Source organism: Etheostoma spectabile, chromosome 3, assembly GCF_008692095.1.
Source record: "Etheostoma spectabile isolate EspeVRDwgs_2016 chromosome 3, UIUC_Espe_1.0, whole genome shotgun sequence".
NCBI classification, from domain to species: domain Eukaryota; kingdom Metazoa; phylum Chordata; class Actinopteri; order Perciformes; family Percidae; genus Etheostoma; species Etheostoma spectabile.
In genome coordinates, this window is record NC_045735.1 from 16,235,095 (window position 1) to 16,259,255 (window position 24,161).

At 41.7% G+C, this 24,161-nt stretch overlaps 1 protein-coding gene across 1 annotated transcript in view; it reads left to right on the top strand.

Moving 5' to 3' along the window:
- Positions 1–13,797, top strand: part of tenm4 (teneurin transmembrane protein 4) — a 173,499-nt gene extending 159,702 nt beyond the window's left edge. Inside the window, 5 exon segments of the mRNA XM_032504007.1 lie at positions 1,221–1,517; positions 2,510–2,936; positions 2,939–4,093; positions 6,561–6,703; positions 10,800–13,797. Coding sequence (XP_032359898.1) covers positions 1,221–1,517; positions 2,510–2,936; positions 2,939–4,093; positions 6,561–6,703; positions 10,800–11,558 — 2,781 coding nt within the window. The 3' untranslated portion in view covers positions 11,559–13,797.
- Positions 13,798–24,161: the final 10,364 nt, after the last annotated feature.

Here is a 24,161-nt window from a genome sequence, read left to right on the forward strand (position 1 = left end):
GATATTGGTTTGTAAGGTAGGTATTCGATTTTCAATTATGGGATTTGTTTATTTGTTGTTTTTGTTTTCCTTCAATACTGTAATACCCAAATTCTTATAAAAAGGGAAAAAATTAAATAAAATGAACCCTCAAGAAATGTATTTGCCTAATTCATGCAGCGCTGTTTCATCCATTTGAGCAGAGAATGGAGAAATGTGGAGGTAAACCCAGCAGTCTGATGTGCAGAGGTGTGTGTGGTTATACTGCAGCAGCCTGCCGTCGTTCAGCCGGTTTAATGACGGTAGAAGTAGTACGGCTGTGTGTAAAGACGCTGCACTCCGGTGAGGTGGTGCACTGGCTGGCTCAGTCCTGATCAGAAGCTTTGAATATTTTCTATTGGTTCGTGTTGAAGCTTCAAAGCACATAAAATGGTATTTGGGACAGTCCTAATGACCACATGATGTTTAGCGTAGTGGGTTGTATGGGCATTTACTCTGACCTTTATCCCCTTTGTTGTGTTTTCTCTTCTTGATTTAATTTATTTTCCCTCTGTAGTTTCTGCTTACGAGGCGGCTAACCGAGAAACGTAGTGGTAGGGGCTGTTGGAAATGTTTTTTGGCTGCATCACATAGATAAAGTCTGCCAGCTCTCTGTGCTGACCTGGACATTCTTAGTCTTCAGAGCACCGTCTTTCTGCTCTGATCACAGTGAAGCCAAGGGTCACTGTGTGCAGCCTCATACATTCATAAGAGCCAAACAATGTGAAGTGTCATTTAAACAATGTTCTGAATCACACAGGAGAAGAATTGATTTTGTTCTCCTCTTTTCCAATTTACGGAAATGGCTAAATAAAATGAGTCATCTGCGCCTAGTAATTCTTCTCAGTAAGCAGTGAAAATGAATTTAATGATCAATGTGGCTCTAATGTTTCTTGCATGAATAGGCATACTCCCACTAAGACTCCACTGACTTTTTTGCACAAACAAAGAAATATGGTAATTCTTATAATTTCATCACATTAATGGATCCTGCAGTCCTGCGATACAGCTCCCCTCGTGTAATTTAAAGCTATGAAAAGAAGAATATAAAATAATCACTTTGTGATTAAAGCTCTCCTCCTAAGAAGAGCAGTGCACCGATTCCTCTCAATCTTTTTAAACTTCCATACAAGTTTATTCTTTTTATTTATCTCTCTCTTTGTGTAAGTGCTGTGGTCAAATAAAATGTTTCTCTCCTGTAGGTTCACAACAGGAACTTGCTGTCATTGGACTTTGATCGAATCACCAGGACGGAAAAGGTCTACGACGACCACAGGAAGTTCACCTTACGGATCCACTACGACCACGCCGGCCGGCCCACTCTATGGGCGCCAAGCAGTCGTCTGAACGGAGTCAATGTCACCTATTCTCCCGGAGGCCACGTGGCAGGTATCCAAAGAGGTACCATGTCTGTACGCATGGAGTACGACCAGAACGGCAGAATCACCTCGCAGATATTTGCTGATGGGAAATCGTGGAGCTACACTTATCTCGAGAAGGTACGAACTGTTGGAGCTGCAATGGTGATTAAATGGTTTTAAGATTTTTTGAAATTCAATATAAGACGGTAGGGACATCTTGTAGAGATAAATTCTGAAGGTGTATTTGTGTAAGAACCTTGATGGGAGATTTTAGACTGGAGTTAAAAGTTAACTTGTAATACTCCAGCAGTGTTTGTGCTGCATTATCAGGCTCCAGCACAGATATCAGCAGAAATGTAATTAAAACCTGTCTGGTGCACCGCAGACGTTATACTTTGTTACCAGAGTCTGACAGCAAAGCTCAACCTGAAATAGCACTGATGAGAAGAACTGAGTGAAATGTCACCTTCTACTCACTAATTGAAGGAAAGACTGTTGGGGAGGAGGTGAAGAGCTGCAGTCGTCCAGCTTAGACGTTTTATGTGAAAATGGCAGACAAACACCTTGGTAATAGCCTGTTTTCACAGCCTTCTCACTGACTTCTAGACATCATTTATCGGTTTAAGAAAGGCGCAAATTGGAATTTTTTGATTTGCTGAAGGAGTCTGTTTGTGAAATCATCTTTTAAGGATATCTCTATATCAAAATATATCAACAGTTCCACTTTCAGGATGGGAATTGCATTTGGTCTAAATCAGACTTGCATGCATAATGTGTTTTTGCTTTTGACATTTTGTGGTACTCCAGCCCAGTGTCTTGTACATTCCCAACCTACACTTTGTGTAGTGTAAGTACACAATATAATGTAAAGGAATAAATTAAAAGTAATGTTTTTGTTTTTATATTTTATATTATATATCATTTTTATGTTCTTAAATGTTTATATAATTGTAGTCACTGGTGCTAGACATAGATAGATTAATGCCTATATTTTAAATCAAATCCTATTTTAGTGTGAATCTTGTCTTATTTTGTGATACTGTGTTTATCCAAAAAGCAAATATAAGGAATCTTTTACTGTATTTAAATTAATCTAAGATGAATTTGATTGTTTCCTCCTCTCTTTACAGTCCATGGTACTGCTGCTCTACAGCCAGAGGCAGTATATCTTTGAATTTGACAAAAACGACCGACTATCCTCGGTCACCATGCCCAACGTGGCACGGCAGACCCTAGAGACGTCCCGCTCCACGGGTATCAGGAACCCCCTACCGCCCCCCAAAGGGAATGCTTCAGTGTCCAGGAAAAGTGGGAGGCCCCTTGCTCGAACCCCCCCCTGGGCCCCGGGGGAGGGGATCTACAAATCGGAAACTTTCCAAGCTGCTGGAGATCCTCCCAAAACCACGCACGGTTTTTCCCCACGTGAAGTAGCAGGGAGCGGGAAAACCGTCAAAGCAGAGTGAGGGGCTTTACCTGACCTCGCTACCCTCAATTGGGCCCCGATTTACAACAGATTTTTGATTCAGGAAGAGGGAAAAGGCAACGCCCGATTTGATGTCTAGACAACAGTTTCCGCGTCACCAGCATGCAGGCTGTCATCAACGAAACGCCGCTGCCAATCGACTTGTATCGCTACGATGACGTGTCAGGCAAAACGGAGCAGTTTGGCAAATTTGGTGTCATCTATTACGACATAAATCAAATCATCACCACAGCCGTGATGACCCACACCAAACACTTTGACGCTTATGGCAGGGTGAAGGAGGTCCAGTATGAGATCTTTCGCTCGCTCATGTACTGGATGATGGTGCAGTATGACAACATGGGACGAGTGGTGGCCAAGGAGCTAAAGGTTGGGCCTTACGCCAACACCACCCGCTATACGTACGAGTACGACACCGACGGTCAACTCCAGGTGGTCTCCATCAACGACAAGCCTCTGTGGAGGTACAGCTACGACCTAAACGGTAACTTGCACCTCCTCAGCCCTGGAAACAGCGCGCGGCTCACCCCACTCCGCTATGATGTCAGAGACCGCATCACCCGCTTGGGAGATGCCCAGTACAGAATGGATGAGGACGGTTTCCTCAAGCAGCGAGGGAACGACTACTTTGAGTACAACTCTGCGGGCCTGCTGATTAAGGTGTACAACAGAGTTAGCGGTTGGAACATCAAATACCGTTATGACGGCCTGGGCAGGAGGGTGTCCAGCAGAAGCAGCACGGGCCACCACCTGCAGTTCTTCTATGCAGATTTATCCAGCCCCACTCGGGTCACCCACATGTACAACCACTCCAGCTCTGAGATCACGTCCCTGTACTATGACTTACAGGGACACTTGTTCGCCATGGAGCTAAGCAGCGGGGACGAGTTTTACGTGGCCTGTGATAACATAGGCACCCCCCTGGCTGTGTTCAGTGGCTCCGGCCTCATGATCAAGCAGGTGCTCCATACGGCGTTCGGAGAGGTTTACCTTGACACCAACCCCAGCTTCCAGCTCGTCATCGGCTACCAAGGAGGCCTGTACGAGCCTCTCAGTAGACTGGTCCACATGGGAAGACGGGACTATGATGTCCTTGCTGGCCGCTGGACAACTCCTAACCATGATGTCTGGAAACGTCTCAACAGCAACCACATTGTGCCGTTCAACTTGTACATGTTCAAGAATAACAATCCTCTCAGCAACAACGAGGAGATAAAGTGCTACATGACCGGTAAGTCATGGCAAAACAATTAACTTGTTATAAAGTTTCGAAAAACTCCATAAAAACTTCTAAATCCACAGCTGTCATCCTCTGCAAATGTAAAACTGTTACTGCTTGCAGTTTAACTAACAATACTTATTTCAGGTTTATTTGTCCAATTTGGTCTATTTTTATTCTAAACAACAAAGCCCCAAATGAAAGAACAGACCGTGCCAAAATTAAAGTGAAAAGCAGTGTGTTAGAGAGGATTTTAAGAGCTTCCTCACAGGGACGCTAAGGATGTTTTTCTGCTCTGGCGTGCATGTTCGTGTGCATGTGCGCGTGTGTTTGTGCGTACGTACGTATTTGTTTGTGTGCACAGTGGCTATCGTTTTGAAAGGGAACCATGCTGTATGGCAAAGCCCCCTCTGTTGTTGAACACTCAGGTCCCTTCCCAGAAATATCACATCATTTTGGGAAGCTTTGTGGTAAGGAGGAGGTAAAATGGCAGTGAAAGCACCCCAGTGGAGAAGGAGAGCACAATGGATCCATACAAACCTTAGCCAGGGCCGGTTGTATCAACCTCTCTTTGGCTGGAAGGAAAACAACATTGTTAAGGATACTCAGTGAACACTCTGGTTATAACAAAAAGCCTAAGCCAGGATGTCCTTCACAAATGGGAGATTTAATTCTCTATGTTCATTCTGCATTGGATTTACGTGATAATTTAATATTGTGGCTATCAAATCATTCATTTTTAACTATTTATCCTGTAATTTACAATCCTGAGAGGAAAAACAGTCACTTTTTGTCCAGGTGGAATCTAGGCTTCTACTTCTTTCTGTGCAACAAAGCCATTTAGCCGTCTGCCAAACAGAAAGGCGTTCAGCTTCACAGTCCACCATTAGGGGCTGACTGGCATTTGAATGCTAAGCAGTCTGTTAGATATACTGTAGCGGGTCTGCCTCAAGTGTGATTGATGGCCCTGACATTTCCATTCCTTTCACTAAATTATCAGGCTCTTTTCATTGTCCTCAAACAAATTCTTATTAAAAAAAAAGCTTTGTCAGGTGCCACAATGTGGCAGTGCCAATCTGCGACAAACTTGCCCCCAAGTGTCACAGTGATGATTCTGCTGTCCATAACAAACACATTGAAAGAGCCAAGAAACAAATGGCTCAGATTTAACAGGCTTTGCTTCCAGTCATGTCTGTAGCCTTCACCATGATATTCAGAATTAATGACAACTTATCACAGGCGATGGCAGCAGCACCTATAACCGCAGCGCTGGTGGCTGCTCTTAGATGAAGCACATTATCATGATTGCATGGATTTGAATCCTAGACACGTCACTTTCCTCAGCATTTCATTAGGAAAAAAAGTATTGCCGAAGAACCCGCTGAGTCTTCAAAATATCTCGTCTTGAAGTCTGAGCTGCTTTGAAATTACAGTACGGTATATAATTATCAGCACAGCAGACACTCTCAGATGTCACTTGGCTTTTCTGGGACCCAGCTGTGTGTCATTAGTGTGGCACCTGCAGGAGTGGACATGAATCATTGCCACCATCTTGAGTGTTTATTAGAGCCTGTCCACTTTCAAAAACAAATCAAGTGCTCAGACCGAGCGATGAGTGTGTCAAGGAGACAGCCACTTGACCACAGGAGGGCAACTGTTAAAACTGAACAAATCAATTCCTAGCATTTCCACTGGTTTCTCTGGAGCCGGAAAGGACATGTCTATTAATATGACAGCATACTTACAAATAAATAAAACATTTATTGATAATTAAACTGTAGTTCATATTTCTTTACTCTTAACAAACAATGAAAAGATAACTAATAATGTCAACTAATTAATAAAGACAATACACTCTATTTTGTGTTAACATTTTATTGCTGCACACATAACATTTTATATATTATATTAAGTATTTGATAATGATTACCAAATGATTTGTAAATCATTAAGAAACCGTTTGTAAACTGCCAATAAACGTTATTTGGATGGTTTTTATTAAATGTAAAACCCTGTTAATGGTTAATTAGTCTGACTCAGACCTTCATCCACAGCGCTGCGGAGGAAGGTCTGGTTAGTTCACACAGCATTTTGGGATGGGGGGGGGAAACATGTTCTGGTTTATCGGCATTTCTTTAAACCAATCACAATAATTCTGTAAAGCATCTATAAACATTATTTGGCTTTAGATATTCTCACTGCACAATCATCTCTTTTATAGACCAGCAAAAAAGATTTGATGAGGCCAAATTCATGTTACTTGATGCTTTATAAATCACTTATTGATCATTAACTAGTTGCATTTTTATAAAAGCGATAATTGGTTAACATTATAAATCATCATGTATTGTTTGCTGAACTATAGAATAACTATATACTAACGTTTAATGAATTATCAATTTACCCTTTTATTAATGATAGTTTATTATAAAGTGTTATCGTAAATCACTGTTTCACTGTTTTGACCCCTCCCCTGCAGATGTGAACAGCTGGTTGGTGACCTTCGGCTTCCAGCTGTACAACGTCATCCCTGGCTATCGCAAACCCAGCACCGAGGCCATGGAGCCATCCTACGAGTTAGTCCGCACCCAGATCAAGACTCAGGAGTGGGATAGCACTAAGGTAAACCTGTCACTCTGGCCTATCCATCCCCTTTTCACCTCAACTCTGCTCATCCTCCCTTTCCAGCATCATTAGCAAATGGGCATGCTCTGCGTAGCCACAGTCCCAGAGGAGCTGCCTGCTATCAGGCCAGAACACAGCCCAGTGAGCCAGGTCCCTGCCCCGAGTCCTCATCCTGGGGAATGGGGTCAGGCTAAACAGCTCTTGTAATTGTCCTGCCATTAGGGAAATGCACTCTCCATTCCCTCCACCACTGGCCATTGATTTCATCTCAGTCTTACACCGTTAGCCAAGGTCTGAGAAGTAGTAGACATGCTCTAATTCCCGCGTTTATCAGCCCTTTTAAGTTGCCTCCAACTCCACTGAATTATTAAAGAGGCCACTGTTGTCTGGGGTTTGGTTACAGCCAGACGAGTGAATGCCACCCATCAGGAGACCAGACTCATGTTGAGTGACACTCTGGCTGCAGTGAATTCTTTTACTATATACCATATATATACCATCGTCCAAATAGCTGCTGGTATGATACATAGAGTTATCTAAGTGTGTGACTTCTGACCTGGCCGACCAACCTTAATAAACACACACACCAACCGGGCATAAAAAACCAAGAATATAGTTCTGTAGTACTATCTACTATTGAATTTAAAGCATTTAAAAGAAAACATAAAAAAAATAAAAAAAAACATGTATGGTATGTTTTCCATTTAATATCAACAATTTGATTTTTGGTGTGATGTGACTTTAAAAAGAAACACAGTATATCCAATTTTAGTGTCAGTATAACCCACATTATTTTTTATTCATTACTATTTTTTGTCAAGTGTGTGTCTACAATAATAGCATGTGAATACTAATGTGCTTTACATGCAATTAAAGTCATGAAAGGAATCTCAGTGTTGCTCCAGCATTCCAACATACCGTGGTCAATTACACATACAAATGAAACACTTGGTAAACACACGGGTGTTTTACAGGTCATACATGAAGTGTAAAACCATAACAGTTATGTCTACATCTAGCATAGTCCACTTATGGAGGGTTACTGTCAAAGCCTTCTGGGGCCGCCTCTTACTGCTGCTCGTGCCTGCCACTCCTCTGAGAATCCCTGAACTCACCCAGGGTACCGATCTACAAAGGAGCTGCAACAGAGGAAATATGTAATTGAATCCAAAGACAACCCAGCTCTTTCTATTTCAAATGTTTGAGAGCAGACATGATGGAATAGTGCCTTGTGTAGATTAAAAAGAATAAATGCAACACACTTTTTTCAGACGTACAGTTGCAATTCTGACTAAATCCGTCGTCACCTCAGACTTCGCAATTCCATCCGCATTTTCAAAAGCCAGGAAACCATTTATCAAAAGGCAATTTTCACCTTTTTTCCCAAATGACTTAAGTTTAATTGCGAAGGAAATGACTCTCCATATGATCAGAGAGAAAATAAAAGTCATCATCATCATTTCAGAGAGGGTAACCCCGCCACAGAAAGCCGAGATAACAGGTTGCTTACTTTTATTTACCATCAGTCCTCATCAATCTTGGAAGCACTCGGACTTCTATTATGCTAAAATTAAATGAGTCTTGTGTTTGCATCACAGAGAAGCACTCAATAGAAGTAGGTCCATTTTAGTAATAATGAAAAGCTGCTTACATCTACAAACCCAGCCCTTCATCTGCTGTATATATTCAAGAAAACCCATGATAGACTAGAATATCAATTAAAAAAAAAAACATGTAACTAATGCTTTAAATAGCAATGTTAGCCTAGTTTTCAAGGTTTTACTCATGTTTGTGTAGGAGCTCTTCCTTCAACACGACTCTGGAGTATATACTGTAAATAATATGTATGGAAAGATTGAGATAATTAGTCAGTGCATGAGCCGAGGCGTGATATTCTTGTCTAGAATTCCTGCTTCAAAAACGGTGCTCTGAGCTGGTAAATGCTGCGTTGATCCTCACTGCAGATGGCCAGACCAGTGGCATTAAACGAAGGGTTCTTTGAAGCATGAATATAGCTTTAAAACTACACGTTGTATATATCCTGTACACTTGGCATTTTTTTTATGTCATACACGGAGCACGCCTGCCTTTCTATCTCTTTTCATTTAAGCCCCTATTTTGCCGTGCTGCTGAATCCGCACACAGATTGAAAAATGCCGTGAGGGGCCAGACAGATGAGGTTTGTGCTGCACTAGGCTTGATCTCTCATTCTGGGTTGTGCTGGAGGCTGATTGCACCCCATACTATGTGAACGATGCCTCTCTGGGAGTGTCCCAGGAGGCTGTTTTAGTAAAGTGGGGGACATTGCCCCCCAACCCCCCACCTCTGGGACAGCTGACCGGGTCACACTGTTGGCACGGTAAACAAACATGGAGTGGCATGGTGTGAAGTGTCCCCACAGACCACCTCTCCCGAGGGGCCCAACGGCAAAGAAAGTCCAAAACTGCAGTATCTGATGCAGTGTCATGTCAAAAGAGTGGGCAGATATGGCGGTCACTCAGCCCCACAGCCCCACCCAATCCCCCAGCCTGTAGCTGCCCTCTTACAGAGAGACAGAATTAGAAACTGTCAGGAGGACTTTGAATGGGACTGGCTGACTCGTCGGGACGCTCACAGCCTCTTATCTTGGGCGATGGCAGGAAGGCACAGTGTTTGAGAGCCTTTTTGTTGCTGCTCAGACGCATTGAGGCAACTGTCTCGCTGTGTGTTGGCCAGCTTCCATTTCATATCGCTCTCCTCATTTTAACGTCTTTCTTTCTTCCCGAGGAGTGTCTCTTGTCAAATAGTATTAGGACAAAATATTAATTTTGGCTCAAGGGAATGTGCTATCTATACAAAGCTTTGATCCCTTAAGGGATGATATACACAAGTTACCAACTGATTCCTGTTTCATATTTGGCACAGCATGGCTGTCAGAAGACCGTAATTTCACCCTTTTTCAAAATATCATGCCTGTCGCAAACGATCAGAGAGATTTCCATTTGCTGACAAACACCTCTGCCTCTACCTTGACTCGGTGTGATAGATTCTCAGCATCAAAGCATCATGGATTTGTTGTTTGCCATTGGTAATGGCAATGTGAGGCAATTGCATCATTATTTATATACAGTACATAATGTACTAAAGATGTTTAATCAATTTTCTTTACCACCTGTAAGCTTTTATTGTTACATCTTTTGATTGCTGAATGAATCTGAGGACACCAATGGCGTCCTAACTCCAGACTGTGGCAAAGACCTCCACGGAATAATGTTTGGTTAAAGAAACTCTGTTATTTAGCATTGGATGCTTATAGACTTTTGGTTTTGTTTTATTGTATGCTGCAGGTGTTACAGCGTATGTTAGACCCAGATCCCCCTTTTTTGTTGTTGATCACATTAATTACACAATTAAACCATTCCCCAATAGGTGGCGAATCATCCTCATTCAGTCATACACGTTAACATAAAAAGAATGGCCTATACTAGATGTAGTAGGCTGGGTTGTCACAATTTTAAATCAGATGGAGATTTCAATTTCAAAAGCAGGATTGGGTAATGGGTAGCTGACCGGCTCCTTAGCATGCAGCTAAAGACACAGGGTAATGTTAGCTTAGCGGTAGCCTGCTAAAATCTTCCTGCTTCCCTGAAGTCACCGGTGTGGCAACATTTTGACTTCCTCTTGAGTTATGTAAACAAACAATATTAAAGCATGTGGCTCCGACTGGACTCCATGATGCCTTCAGGTACATCTCGTTAAAGTAATGCTGTATTCAATTGCCCTTTGATAATTTACAGAAACTCAAACATGTGGCAAAGTACTCCTCTGCCATCAAGTGGCTCTTATTACTATATTATATTTATTATTATTACTGTGCCATTGCCAAAAATGCAACACTTGCGCATGTAGTCTAGGATTAAGGTTAAGCCAAGGTGTGAGGTAATAGTGGTTTGGGTAAATGAATGTCTTCAAACTAACAATTGAGTGATATTGTGTAAATCCATTTCTTGCTCAGAGAGCAAACTGTATGAAAATATGTATTTAACTGTCAGATACAGAACATGGAGATGCTGCGGGGGCTGTGTGACTAAACAGCAATGTCTTTGTTTTGCAGTCTTTGCTGGGCGTTCAGTGTGAAGTTCAGAGGCAGCTGAAGGCCTTTGTGAAGCTGGAGCGCTTTGGCCAAATCTACAGAGCCAAAAGTGCCGGATGTCCTCAGACCGAGGACAAGAAGATCTTTGCCTCCGGCGGCTCCATCTTTGGTAAGGGGGTGAAATTTGCTATCCGAGACGGTCGCATCAGCACCGACATCATCAGCTTAGCCAATGAGGACGGGCGGCGCATGGCTGCGGTGCTGAACGACGCGTTCTACCTTGAAGCCCTCCACTTCACGATCGCCGGAATGGACACCCACTACTTTGTCAAATTGGGCTCAGTGGAGGGAGACCTGTCCCTCATTGGCATGACGGTGGGCCGGCGCACGCTAGAGACCGGCGTCAATGTGACGGTGTCTCAGGTTAACACTGTTCTCAATGGCAGGACTAGGCGCATTACTGACATCCAGCTCCAGTACGGCGCGCTGTGTTTGAATACGCGTTACGGCAGCAGTGTGGATGAGGAGAAAGCTCGCGTGTTGGAGCTGGCCCGGCAGAGATCTGTCGCCCAGGCTTGGGCCCGGGAGCGCCAGAGACTGAGGGACGGAGAGGAGGGCTCACGAAGCTGGACTGAAGGAGAGAAGCAGCAGCTGCTGGGCTCAGGTAAGGTGCAGGGCTACGAGGGATACTACGTGGTTTCAGTGGACCAGTACCCTGAGCTGGCAGACAGTGTCAACAACATTCATTTCATGAGACAGAGCGAAATGGGCCGAAGGTGACATGAACACGAGGCTCTGGAGTGACAGACTCACATGTAGGACATGGGACTTCTTGCCAAAGACAGTTGTGTACATGACCACTTTTTTTGTTTTTGTTTTTTCCATTGACTGTGCTCAACTTGGTTTTTAATATACTGTAAAGTAGAAAAAGAAAACAACATGGTTGCAATCAGTTGCACTGTATTAATTGAAGATTGCCCTTCTCCTTTTGAAGATTCTTGAACAGTCTTTGCCCTCCAAGTGCGGCTGCTAGAGGATGAAAATTTGCGATGTCTGTGACTTATTTTTGTGACTCCATTTCCTCTTTCCTGTTGATGATTCTGTTCAAAGAAATCCAAGAGGAGTATTGGTAATGCATTATGTTCACTGGCTCACTCTGCTGCCAGACTTGCAGATTGTTATTCGCAAGCTTGCTCCATTCTGCCTTTTTCTGCGCCTCAGCCAAGGAGATTCCTTCTCTTTTAATCACTTCTTTTTTATACTTGAAACCCTCATAGCCCCAGTCATCCATAAATAATGAAAGAGATTTCTGTTGGCGGTAGAGCCCTTCATCAAAAACCCCAGCTGAACTTGTCAAAGCACCTTCATTTGTGTGATGTCCTGTGATTTTTTTAACAAGGGGATTGATGCTCATCTGTGGTTTTAGCCTGGAAGGCTTCAGTGCACCCTGACTGTGCATGTTGACGGCCTTCTTTGTGAACTACAAAATTAGCAAAACTGCTTAATCAAGCTTAAATTGTTTGGTTAAGCCGACAAAGGGGTATGTGGTCATTTTTTGTTTTTTATTTTGTGTATTTTATTTTTTAACTGGAATTTATTTTCTAAGGGGAAAAAAAGGAAAACGTTGACTTGTTATCTGCTCCCTTTTATTTGACTGTGGTCAAACAACTCGATTATGAAAATAGTGAAGAGCCAATCCTGTAAGAAAATACTGTGGAATTAATGTCTGTATTAAACAAAAGGTATTTTACAGGAATGGTTTGGAATTACATTTTAGTTTTGTTTTATAAATAGCTATATGAATTAACAGTATAACAAATGTGAATTTAAAAGAAATGTGAACTAGTGTCCCTTTTATTGTTAATTGTTGTACTTGAACAATATTTGAGGGTGTTTCAACACATGGAATAAACTATGAAAGGTGGCTTAGTTAAATCAATTACTGTGTTTTCATTAGACCGACTACATTTTACGGATCTCGATAGCAGATGAAAGGCAGTGTGTGTTTATCGATGAGGTTAAGTCAGTATTCCTCATCACAATGTCCAATCACATGCAGCTCGGGATGAGGATATTTTTTCGAAAGTGAGAGTACAAAGATGGTTATAAAACCCAATCTCATCAGTGGTACATACAACATTAACATATTTGCTGCAGAGACAGATAGGCTCTGCATTGTGTTGAGGGTGAGATGAAAGATACAAATTGCCTTTGCCCTAAGGGCTGCCCGCAGGCCAGCATCGAGAGTGCTCTCATTCCCCGGAATAGGGCTCCACTTGGTCCCATGGCTGGCTGAAATGCATTAGACCTGCAGATGTACTAGTTGCCGTTTACAGACTAAAGGTTGTCTATACAAGCCAACCTTGGAAATAACCCACATGGACACATTCTATCTCCCGTATGTCCATGTCTTCCTCAGTGGAGAATGCAAAGGACAATTCTGCTCCTTCGAAAATGTCATTATGTGAAAACTCGAGAGGAATCAAGACTATTTTGGAAATAATGACATTGATTTGACTCCTGGTACTTTTTGGACGATGCCAAGCCACTGCACACTCTTGACTTTCTTATCATTTCTTTCCATCTAAATATGAACTTGTTTGTGTGTGTAGGGGGGGGGTGTGAGCATGAGTGAGGAAGTGTCTCAATCTGTACAAATGATAAATCAAACAGCACACGGTTACTTTTCTTTCTGCTGCTGGTTGATTCAGTGAAGTTTTGTCTCCAAAAAACATATGTATGTTCAACAATATATGAATGAAGGATATTTGCATTGTGGAATATTGCACTGAGAACTGTTGCGTCAGAAGACTGTATCTTTTTCTAAAGTTTTGGACTCATTTTGAGTTTTGGTTTGTTCTCAACACTGTGTTTTTAGCGCTTCTCTCTGACCATGTAAATATAAAGACATCCAAGTAAGCTGTAAATTAAATGCAAATGTAGATACCTCTTAGAGCTACATCAGTGACCCTGTGTAGTCATAAGGTAGAAAAAAATAAAGGGAATATTTTGTGTTTAATTTTGGTGTTTTGTTTTGTATACTGTATATTCTATATAGTACAGAAACATATTTTGTTTTGCTTCATCTCAAATGGAGACGTGAGATACATTGTGTAGAATGTAAAGGGTAACTTTGGGGGGGACAACATGGACCCTATTTTCTCATGCATTGGAGTACAAGTGACAGGGTTGTTAGTCTAAGTGGCTGACTACATTATTGAAGGAACATAACCCGACAAAGAAAGAACTTTATGTTTAACCAGAAACAGCCCTGAAATCGCCACTCACCAGACTCCATTTAAATAATCACTACTTTTAGCGTGTATAGAGCCATCATACTTTAATATGTTAACGGGTGAGTTAAGAGTTTAGTCCAACCAGACCACAGTGGTGATTGTTGGAACAGTGGAAAGATGAACCAAGACGTCTTGTGGTAGTTTTATTTAGTTTCTGTTCACTTTGAATGAACTGTGTTTCACAGTGACAACCTAACTGTTACTGTACTATTGAAATGGAGTCTGGTGGGTTTGGATGCAATTTTGGGCCTGTTCCATGTTAAAGTAAAAGAATATTTAACGAAAAGGTGGACCTCTGTAGAGATCCTTTCCATAATGTTAGACACGACTGCAGCTGTCTTGCCTAACACTGGACCAGTTTCAATGATGGCCTTTCCCATCCAGGTTGAAAAAAACCAAATAACCCTTCTATATTGCACATCTGCACCTCTAGTATATTACACAAACATTAATTCTCACCTTACAGCACATTTCATTAGACGTTAATAAGGCTAATATGATGCACCATGTGTTGTTACTTAGTTCGACATGCACTACCACCTGTTAAGACCTCAACTCTATTAGATTCTCACATGGCGTGAACATGGGGCTGGATCAACAGCACACAAAATGCATTATATTAATAAAAACATCTCTACAGCTAATGTTTTTTTCACTGTCATAAGACAGGGAAGCCTCTAGGCATTCTGTGCAAAACTTGACTATTAATTAACCTGTCAACGTTGAGGACCAGTCCTTTGGTGTTACAAAAGCCACCAGGAGACGAGTGTTTTTAAACTTGATAACTTTGTTGAAACAAGTGGAGCTCAGGGGCTAATCCTGTTAGCAGGCGGAATGGCTTGGGAGTAAGCTGCCAGTATGTGGTGGCGGCAAGGGAGCCTGGGACATTTACTCTCACTGCAGGCAGAGCTGAGCTCCGTGGCCAGGAGAAAGCCGGCTGGCCTGTTCTACCTTAGCAGGCAGTACTCTCATTTGTTCTTCTCCACTTTGGATCAATGTGAGAGGAATATACCGCTGATCTCTCTGTGTGACGATATTTGCTTTAGTTAGTTTGACTACACAGGTTTTTTGCAAAGTAAATTTCAGTAGGTGGCTCACGTCTTTCCTTGAGAGAGCCTTGATCCCCACATGCTTCCTGGAAAGAGGATTTCTTCACAGGGAACAGCATGTCGTGCTCAGAGAGCCTGTGCTGAATGGATTTTTGCTGCAGAGAGGCCAAATGTCCTTTAGCCTGGAGGACTGTAGTCTTTGGGTAGAATCATAATAACAAGAACGTCACCTCAGTTGCCACAGCCCACTGTGATAATGAAAGAGGGAATATATTGTATTTTAGGTCTAACTGATCATTAGAATCAGGGCTAATTAAGTACCAGCGGTTGCTATAACTTTTGATCTATTTTGGGAACAATGGAGCTTTGACAGCCATTCACATAACTCATGAAGCCGAATGTTTGAATGATGAAAGACAATTAGGTTACCAAATGAATTGGGTCCAAATGACACGTAGTTAATGGATAAATATAGTTAGCACAGCACCGTGCTCCACCACCGAGTGGCTAAAATGAAGGTGAGGAAAACCGAATGTGCCTGAGAGTGTTGAAAGTGAAGTCTGACTCACTGGTATTGATGAACGACCATATTAAAACCTCGCAAATTTGCTGTTGTCATTTGTTCTCTTCATTGAAAATCGTTCTAATTGCACTGTTAATGGATTAAAGTCACACATCATGATGGCTACAAATAACAAATGATCTTTTTATCCTAATGCAATTTATATAACGCACAACACAGACCAGTGTCTGTTTAAAAATGGGTTCACAAAAGATATTTATGTCACATAAATCAGGGAAAAATCATTTTTAACTTTGTTGTTTTCAAGTTGCTCTTGTGCTTGTTTGTCTTTTCTTTGTTTTTTTCCGTTGCTGCTGTACACCATTTCTGTTGCATGCAGCCGAACTCTGAATATGGTCCTATATTCACTTAACACCTAGCACTACATTCATATTTGAATAACACCTTCCAGATATTTATACGAGAGGAGAAAAGAAATTCCTGGTTTTAGCATGATTTCACAACTGCAACAGAGATGGAAGACAAACTACCATCCCTGGAAGGCAAATATTTCCCATTACCTATGCTGAGTCTTATGCAAGATATACTGCATCTTCCCATTGCTTTCACACTCCATCTGTTCCCCCTCACTGATAATTTGAATACTGAGTGTTGGATAAACACTGGCAAAGGTATTTGCTGTTAAATCAGCAAAATGTTGAATTCTGCTAGGGCCCAGCCATCCATGACATCAATAAATCTTGAACCTAGTCTGAAAGAATGAAACACCTGTTGTCTTTCGTTATCCTCTGTCTGTCAATTTCAGGTACTGTTATTACAAGACTGTCATCAAGTCCAACAGCACCCCCTCGCCATACTACTTTTCTTCAGTTTCCAAGTGTTTTAACTGGCTACACTTGTTCAGGTTTTCCCAACAGCCATAACATAACTGGTTGGTATGACGGGCCACATCTGCTGTGTAGTCTGATAGCGCCATATGCCTGAATGGATAGAACAGACTCGGATTATGTCTTTAATCATTCAGGTCCACATTCCCCTCTCTACCAGTTATGCAAATGGTGGACCAATCATAAAAGCTAATGGTGCAAGGAATGGTAAACCAACTGGCCATAGAGAAGTACGGCTGAATTCTTCTCAAGGTTTAGGTCTCATTTGGATGCCCACCATGATGACAAAACACAGCAGCAACAGAAGCACTCAGTAAAGTGCAAGCTTCGGAAATGAAACCGAGATGTTGGTTTCCAAAGCGTCATATTTCTGTGGGTCATACAAAGGCCAGCGTTGCTTCTCATACAACTGACCTGCAAAGAGAAAATGGAAAATGTGCAGTACTAGCACCTTACACAGTACAATGCTGCATGCTTGTAATATGAGAGGCATTATTTTCCAAAAATGGGACTTAAGAGCCCTGTGAGAGAGCCTCATTGTAGAGCAACATAACAGTTTTGACCTCGGTGCTAGTGTGAGAGGGGCTCATTTCACGGCTTTCAGTGTTTTTTTTTTTTTCATTTTCCCTGAGACAAACATCATCCCCAAGATAATCAATAATCTGTGAAGTTGAGCCACATCAAAACCAGCCTCATGGATTCCTAGTCTGTAGTTTCTCACTGGAAGTTGGATTTACTGCAACATTAGACTGAAACTACGACAGGGTCGCAATCTGTATTTTTTTCACCTCTTTTGAGCATCGCAAAAATACTATTGTAAAATTGATTTGTATGTCTTTTTTACCATAGTTTTTCATGTTTTCTCCTTAGTTACCCCAGCTTGTGCAACTAAGAAATGTGAATATTTAGTTTCTATTCTCACTCTGATCTCCATGGAAGTCTGTTTATATAGAAGTCCATTTGAAAATTAGCCTTCTTTTCACTAGAAGTATTACCTAAGTGAACATTTTCATGAGTTTATGCTCTGAATTGCTAGTTCCTAAGTATTCTTCAATGCACCTGATGTTCATTTAGTAAATTATGGTTCCATTTATTTTAAAACAGACGATAAAACATGGGATACTTTAGGACATGTCAATCAGGACAGAGGCTTAGCGATGCTAACCTGTGGACATAAAACAGACCTGAACATGGTGTATGTTTTCATCTTAACCTTCGACCCTCTCACTCTGTGTTTTCACTTCGTCGAAGTTCACATTTGGTCGCCTAAAAAGTCTCGTTCAGCGTTCTGAGGACTAAGCTCACTAGCAACAGCGTTAGCTGCCGACTTAAAGCGAGGGTTCAGAGTAAGTTCACCCTAGGGTCCTTTGCACCATGACCTTGAGCCAAACACTTCCCCCAGAAGCTGAATTTCCCTTGGTCAAACATTGGGCAAGTTAGCGCTATTAGCTGAATGGCTTAGCACAGGCGCTAATGGAACCAAAGGAGTATCTTGTGTAATCCCGCGAGATCCTGCACAGAGCACGACATCTATTGCTGGCAGAGCCTACCGGTAAAGTAGTAAAGAAGCGAGAGAACAGAAGAAGAGATCAACAAAATGGCAGAGTTTGAGGTTAACATCCAACGTGACGATGAGCGTCTGAATTTCAAAGGTATTCGATATATTGAATAGAATGATGAGGAGCTACAACTAGAGAGCTAGCCAGCGCAGCAGAGAGGAGAAACCACCAGGCAAGAGCTATTTAAATAAACTCCATGGTACTAACAAACTTTCCAATGCCTCGTTTTATAAGTACATAGCCTATTTGTACTATTTTAGAAGTTTGATACCATTTGGGGCATTATTAATGGAGTAATTTACTGTTGGTTCCATTAGCGCCTGCCCTAACCCATTCAGCTAATAGCACTAACTTGCCCAATGTTCGACCAAGGGAAATTGGGAACGCTTACGGATTTTCTGTACTACCGTACATGCAGGTTAATGGCGCCAGTACCCGGCCCTTCGCGTCTACCCGTCTGTTAATCTATGTGGATAACTCCCTTCATAAAGGGTTGAAAATCCGCAATTTTCCCTCTGTAGCTTAGCGCCATCGCAACAATAAACAACACCCCAGCTCATCAAAAATCATCACCTCCATATTCCAAAACCTGGATAGCGTTGGCCATATTGCCAAACTCAAGGCTTCAAAATGGCAGTCCACAAACCAATGGGTGGAGTCACGGATGCTACATCACCTATTTCTACAGGCTATGTGTGTACTGGACTCCAACAGGGTCTTGGTGGTCCAGACGGACTCACTGGAGGCGAAAGCCGCAGCTGCAGCTGCCGTCTCCCATCGCATTTCCCCTGACAGGTGTGAACAAAGGACCCAGAGAAATGTCACTGCAGCATTTTTAAGTCTCTCGGACACCGCTCGCATTCAGGAATGAAACTGCCTTTGCACATTATGCAAATCATATTGATAGCATATCTAATGCTTTTATTAGACTAATTATGCCTAAGGTCAAATCTGTCCATAGCAAAAGATCAGTACACATTCAAAGCAAGTGTCTGGAAGTGTTTGGGTTGACAGAAAGGTTAGCTAATGCTTAGTGTCTTAGGACAGCTTATCATGTAGCACTTTATGTCCGTGAAAAATAGAGGTTATTGATTTCTGTTCATGACATGAGCACCCGTGAATGTTTAGTCAGTTAAGGTTTGGAACGACAGCAGTGATGAATAGGAAAGATATGGAAAGATGAAAAATGTAGCAAAAAAAATCCCATCTGCACTCTTTATGACAAGGCAACAAGATGCTTTAAAGCATCGACACAACCACCTCTCTCCATCATGTGGGAGGGTGATGAAAGAGAGAGAGTGTTAATCATACACAGTGGCAAAGAGGAGCCACAAAGGTAAGGTTTGTCCTCAGAGGAGAGTCTCTGTTGTCAGGGCATATGTATATTTAATAGGCTTGAGCTGCTGCAAAGTATTTAACAGCAGGCCATATTAAAAATATATAAAGCTGTGGAAAGGGTTGTATATTGTTATAATTAGTCAGCTTTCTTTAGGTCAAAAGGTTGCATTTCTGTCAGGATGTTCAAACCCCTTTGTCTATAGTACTGCAGCAGTTTAATTAGTTAGAAAAAGCCTCGTGTGTTGGTCAACTGAGGTATTTTAAGCCTTAAGGCGGGGGTCTGCAGCTCCTAAACCCCTCTCCAGTTGCTCCCTATGGCTTTCATAAAAAGTCATATGGAAACGAATAATAGTTCTTTTTTAACACTTTCATTTTCATTTATTGTTGTAGGTCTTAAGTGATTCTTACATAATCAATTTACATAGCACGTCATGCAAGTACAATGTCTGTCATAGCTTACGTCCCTCTACGGCCCCCTATTAGTAATGTTAATAGGCTAATTTAGACTTCATATACAGAGTTACCTTCATTCTAAGGCTCAACTGTGTTTTGTGGCAGATTTATACAAAAAAAAGGGTTTTTTTTTACAGTAAAGGTTTGCTGACCACTGTGTTAAGGGTACAATCGTAAATAACTGAGATGGGTTTGTGGTAGCTTTACTCAACGGCGACTTTACACTGGTGGGGGTTTTGGATGTGTGACAGTCAGTGAAGTGCACAGACACAACACACATTCATACTCTAAGTAAGCGTGAGGTCTTAAGCCGCCTACAAAATATAGGCAAGGGAAGAAAAAACCTCCACTTTAAAAGTCATTTTTACACCCAAGACTCCCCCCCCCCCACCCTTGGTGTGGGCAAAGTCCCCAAAGTGCTCATTGCCACAGGGACATTTTATTGCCATCTATCTGGTGTCAGACAGCTGTTAAACAGCCTTGCTAACCTCAGCGCCACTTTTGGTAAAACCATACGGCCTGGGGAAGGTTACTCAAAATACAATCCAATCAATTAAAAAGATCAAATAAATATGATTGCACTTTTTTGGAGAGACTTTGGAGTTTTCCATTTTTAAATTTGTGTAAATATTAGAGGTAGTGATTAAATATAAATACAATTAAAATTGTTTACACTTTTCCCCCAGACGATAGACATCCTTGTGAATTACTGGGGCGGATGGCTAGCTGAAGGACCACAGACATCAGCAGACATTTTGTCCTCCTTTGTCCTCTTTTGAATCCAGCTGCTGTGTGTATTTTGGTTCTAGAACATTTGGGCCCATTATGAATACTATTATGTAGATCAGACCTGGAGAATATATTTCCACGTTGTGCATTTGGATGTGACACGGCTGGCCTCTCACTCCAATCCCCTTTCAAATAAGCCTGCTGCTAGTCCAAATGCTTTAAAGTTGTGGAGATGTTTTTTTTTAGCACATTTCACTGAGAGATTTGTTTTCTTTTCTTTTTTCACCCAACCAAATTCCCCTTAAAACCGGTGAAACTGCCCCCCCCCCCCCCCCCCCCCCAGGACACCCCTCTTCAATAGGCAGAGAAGACATTAACACCACCACACTGCTGGAAAAGCATCTAATGTTTTCATAGTCACTTCCTATTTGAAAGCTTGAATACTGCCATTATGTGACATACTGACCATCATTTAGATTTGAAACAGGAAGACAAATACAGACACATCCAGAAACCTTTTTATTGGATGAATCAGATTTCTATGATCGCTCCTGGCTCATGTGGAGTTTTTTATACACTGTTGTTCTACATGTGCAAATTCATTTTTTACTGGCAAGACACCTCAGACCAGCACATGTGCATGCAGTGGAGCAAAATCCAAATAATAATTTGAATGCACACTCCAAGCTTTCACCGCTACCCTCGATGTAACTACTGTAAAAGTGCAAGGATGAAAAAAACTATATTTATCTTTCCAAGACACTCCAATACACTAGCGCTGGGTTTTGGCACCAGTCGAGCCGTGGAAAAGAAAATCAGTAATAGCTCTCAGGTTTGATGATGCCCTGGTGCAGCAAAAAACTGCTATTACAAGGGGAGCCTGTCAAAAACAATCAAATACCTGCATAAAACATCCTACATGGAAGGAAGAAGAAGCAACTTTCAAGGGAAGGCTTTACCACAGCCGGTTTAGCTTTTTTTTAAACTTCCCCTGACTGATGAACATGAACAACCTGATGGGATAAAAATGGAATTACGTTGTGAAATAAATGAACAGATAAACAAAAAGCTGGCATTTAAAAAATGTATGATTCTGCTGTAGAAAGAGACTGACCAGAGAGACACTCTTTCATGCCATGATGTTTCAGAAGTAGCTAGAGTGCCGACTCCCCGGTTACACTGCGACTGTTTTGTTTTATCAAATAAAGAAATGATGATATTACATGCAGGTTCAGAACGCTGAGGAAGAGGTTTTTAGGTGACCAAAATGTTCCAGTTAACATTGAGGGAGTAAAAACACACAGTGAGATGGTCGAAGGTTAAAATAAAAAGATAGACAACACCCAAACACAAGTTCAGGTCTGTTTGAATGTCCACACCGCCATGTCTCTGTTGCTGTACAACAAAGGGCTTGAATGGGAATGGACTGCATGAATAAATCAGATGCAGTTGGAGGACAGCGTCGTGCTGTCAAAGAAAGAAAGAGTATTGGAAATATTTTGTTTTTATTAATATTGTCCACTCTGGGTTTACATTTGTGTGATCTTGAAGAATTATTTTCACAAAATGTGCAGCTCGGATGCGTAAAGACGGCCCCTTTGTTTTGATGGATCGTTCAGGCGGGCCTTAATTGTTCTATAATTAACACAACAGCATATGGGCACAGGCCTTTGTTTTCATAAATACACTGAAAAATAGAAAATACTTTGGTTGAATACTCACATCTTCAGTTTGATGCAGTGAGCGAGCGTAACTCTAAAGCCCACATGGAAACTCAAGACATTACCATTCATTGTTAGGCTAATTAGAGGGTAGTTGGTGTGTCTGGGTAAACTAAAGTAATTAGTCATAGATTTATGGTTGGAAGTCTGCTGAGACAGCAGTTGCCAACATCTACTGAACGGGATTATTGCCTTTGTAAGGAACCAAAAGATGAGGAGACTGCTTTCTAATGTGATTTAATGAAATATATAACTTCAGATATCTCCAGAACGGGACAGTAGGACAGAAGAAGGACAGACACATGTGTTCCAGGGCAAACACAAGTGGTATAACACAGCAGAACATTATGTAACTTTTCAAACTGTCCTTGACAAAGACAGTGAAATGCCCCGGATGTATTGCACCGGTAACTTCAGCACTCTGACCTCTGTGATTAAATGTACATGTCGGGGATATTGCCTACAGAGGAGGCCATGTCTAACTGGACTTGCTGAAGTATCCACATTCTAATTACAGTGTGTGTCAAGGCTAATAAGATATCCTTTGTCTGCAGCAATAGTGTTGTGTTATCAGGGATGAAACCAGTTATCATTCTCTTAGCATCAGATTGTTCCTGCTTAAACAGGGCCAGCAATGAAATAAATCAGCAGGGGAAGGACACATTCACGATCGGGCTGTGGAGGACTGTTCCCAGACAAATAGAAAACAACAGCTCCCACTGCGTTGTAGTTTGTTGTTTTGGGACTTTTTCAGCCTTTATTAGATAGGATAGCTGAAGACAGTAAAAGAGAGAGAGAGGGGCGACGACATGCAGCTAAGGACCACGGGTCAGACTCAAACCCGGGCCACTGCGGTGAGGACTGAGCCTATGTATAGGGGGCGCACGCCCGTCTGATCATTTTACTTTGCATTCTCAAAATAGAACATTGTGTCTGCCCAATAAGCACTTAATAAAAAAGAACTACAGCTCCCATCTGGAAGAAAATGTAGGCTCACACCTTGGACCAAGACTATGGTGCAATGTGTGTCCATAGAGAGATTTACATTTATATTAAAAAAACAAATTGGGAGTGTATGACGAAATCTAAAAGGTGGGTGATAGCAACAGTGCAACTCTTATTTGTTTTTGGTATGTACCGTTGTTCTGTGCAACTGATACAAAAAAAAAAAAATTGTTTTTGTTTGTTTTTTGGCTGTTATAGTATAACAGATGTCAGGAGAAAAATGTTGTTGTGGGTTGGGACGCGGGACGGGGGGGGGGGGCTTGTTAAATAGAAGTTTTATTGTAAGTACACAAAAAAACAATAACTCAACTCACTGAATGGAGAGCAGAATTTTGAGTTAGCTGCCAAGGTGCTGTTGAGCAAGGCACCGAACCCCCAACTGCTCTGGGCGCCTTTCCATGGGCAGCCCCCCCCCCCACTCTGACATCTCTCCATTAGTGCATGCGTAGGTACTGAGCATGTGTTTGTAGTTTCGGCCTGTGTATAATGTGTAATAACAACAGAGGGAAAATTGTAATTTCCCCTTGTGGGACTAATAAAGGATACATTCATCTTAATTAATCTGAATCTTAATTAATTAATTACTAAAAAGGCAAACAATCATGGATTGTTTGTCTTTTCTTTTTTTTCAAATACAGTTTACCACTACATACAAAGGGACAGACAAGCAAACACACAAATGGATGGATATATACAAATACATAAACTCTCTGGAGGAGGTCATAAACATGTATATGGTGCAGGTAAGGTACGATCTGTAACTTCACAGCAGTTTGCAGCAATGTGAGAAAGTGAAATAATGTCCTGAAAGAATTGTAAATGT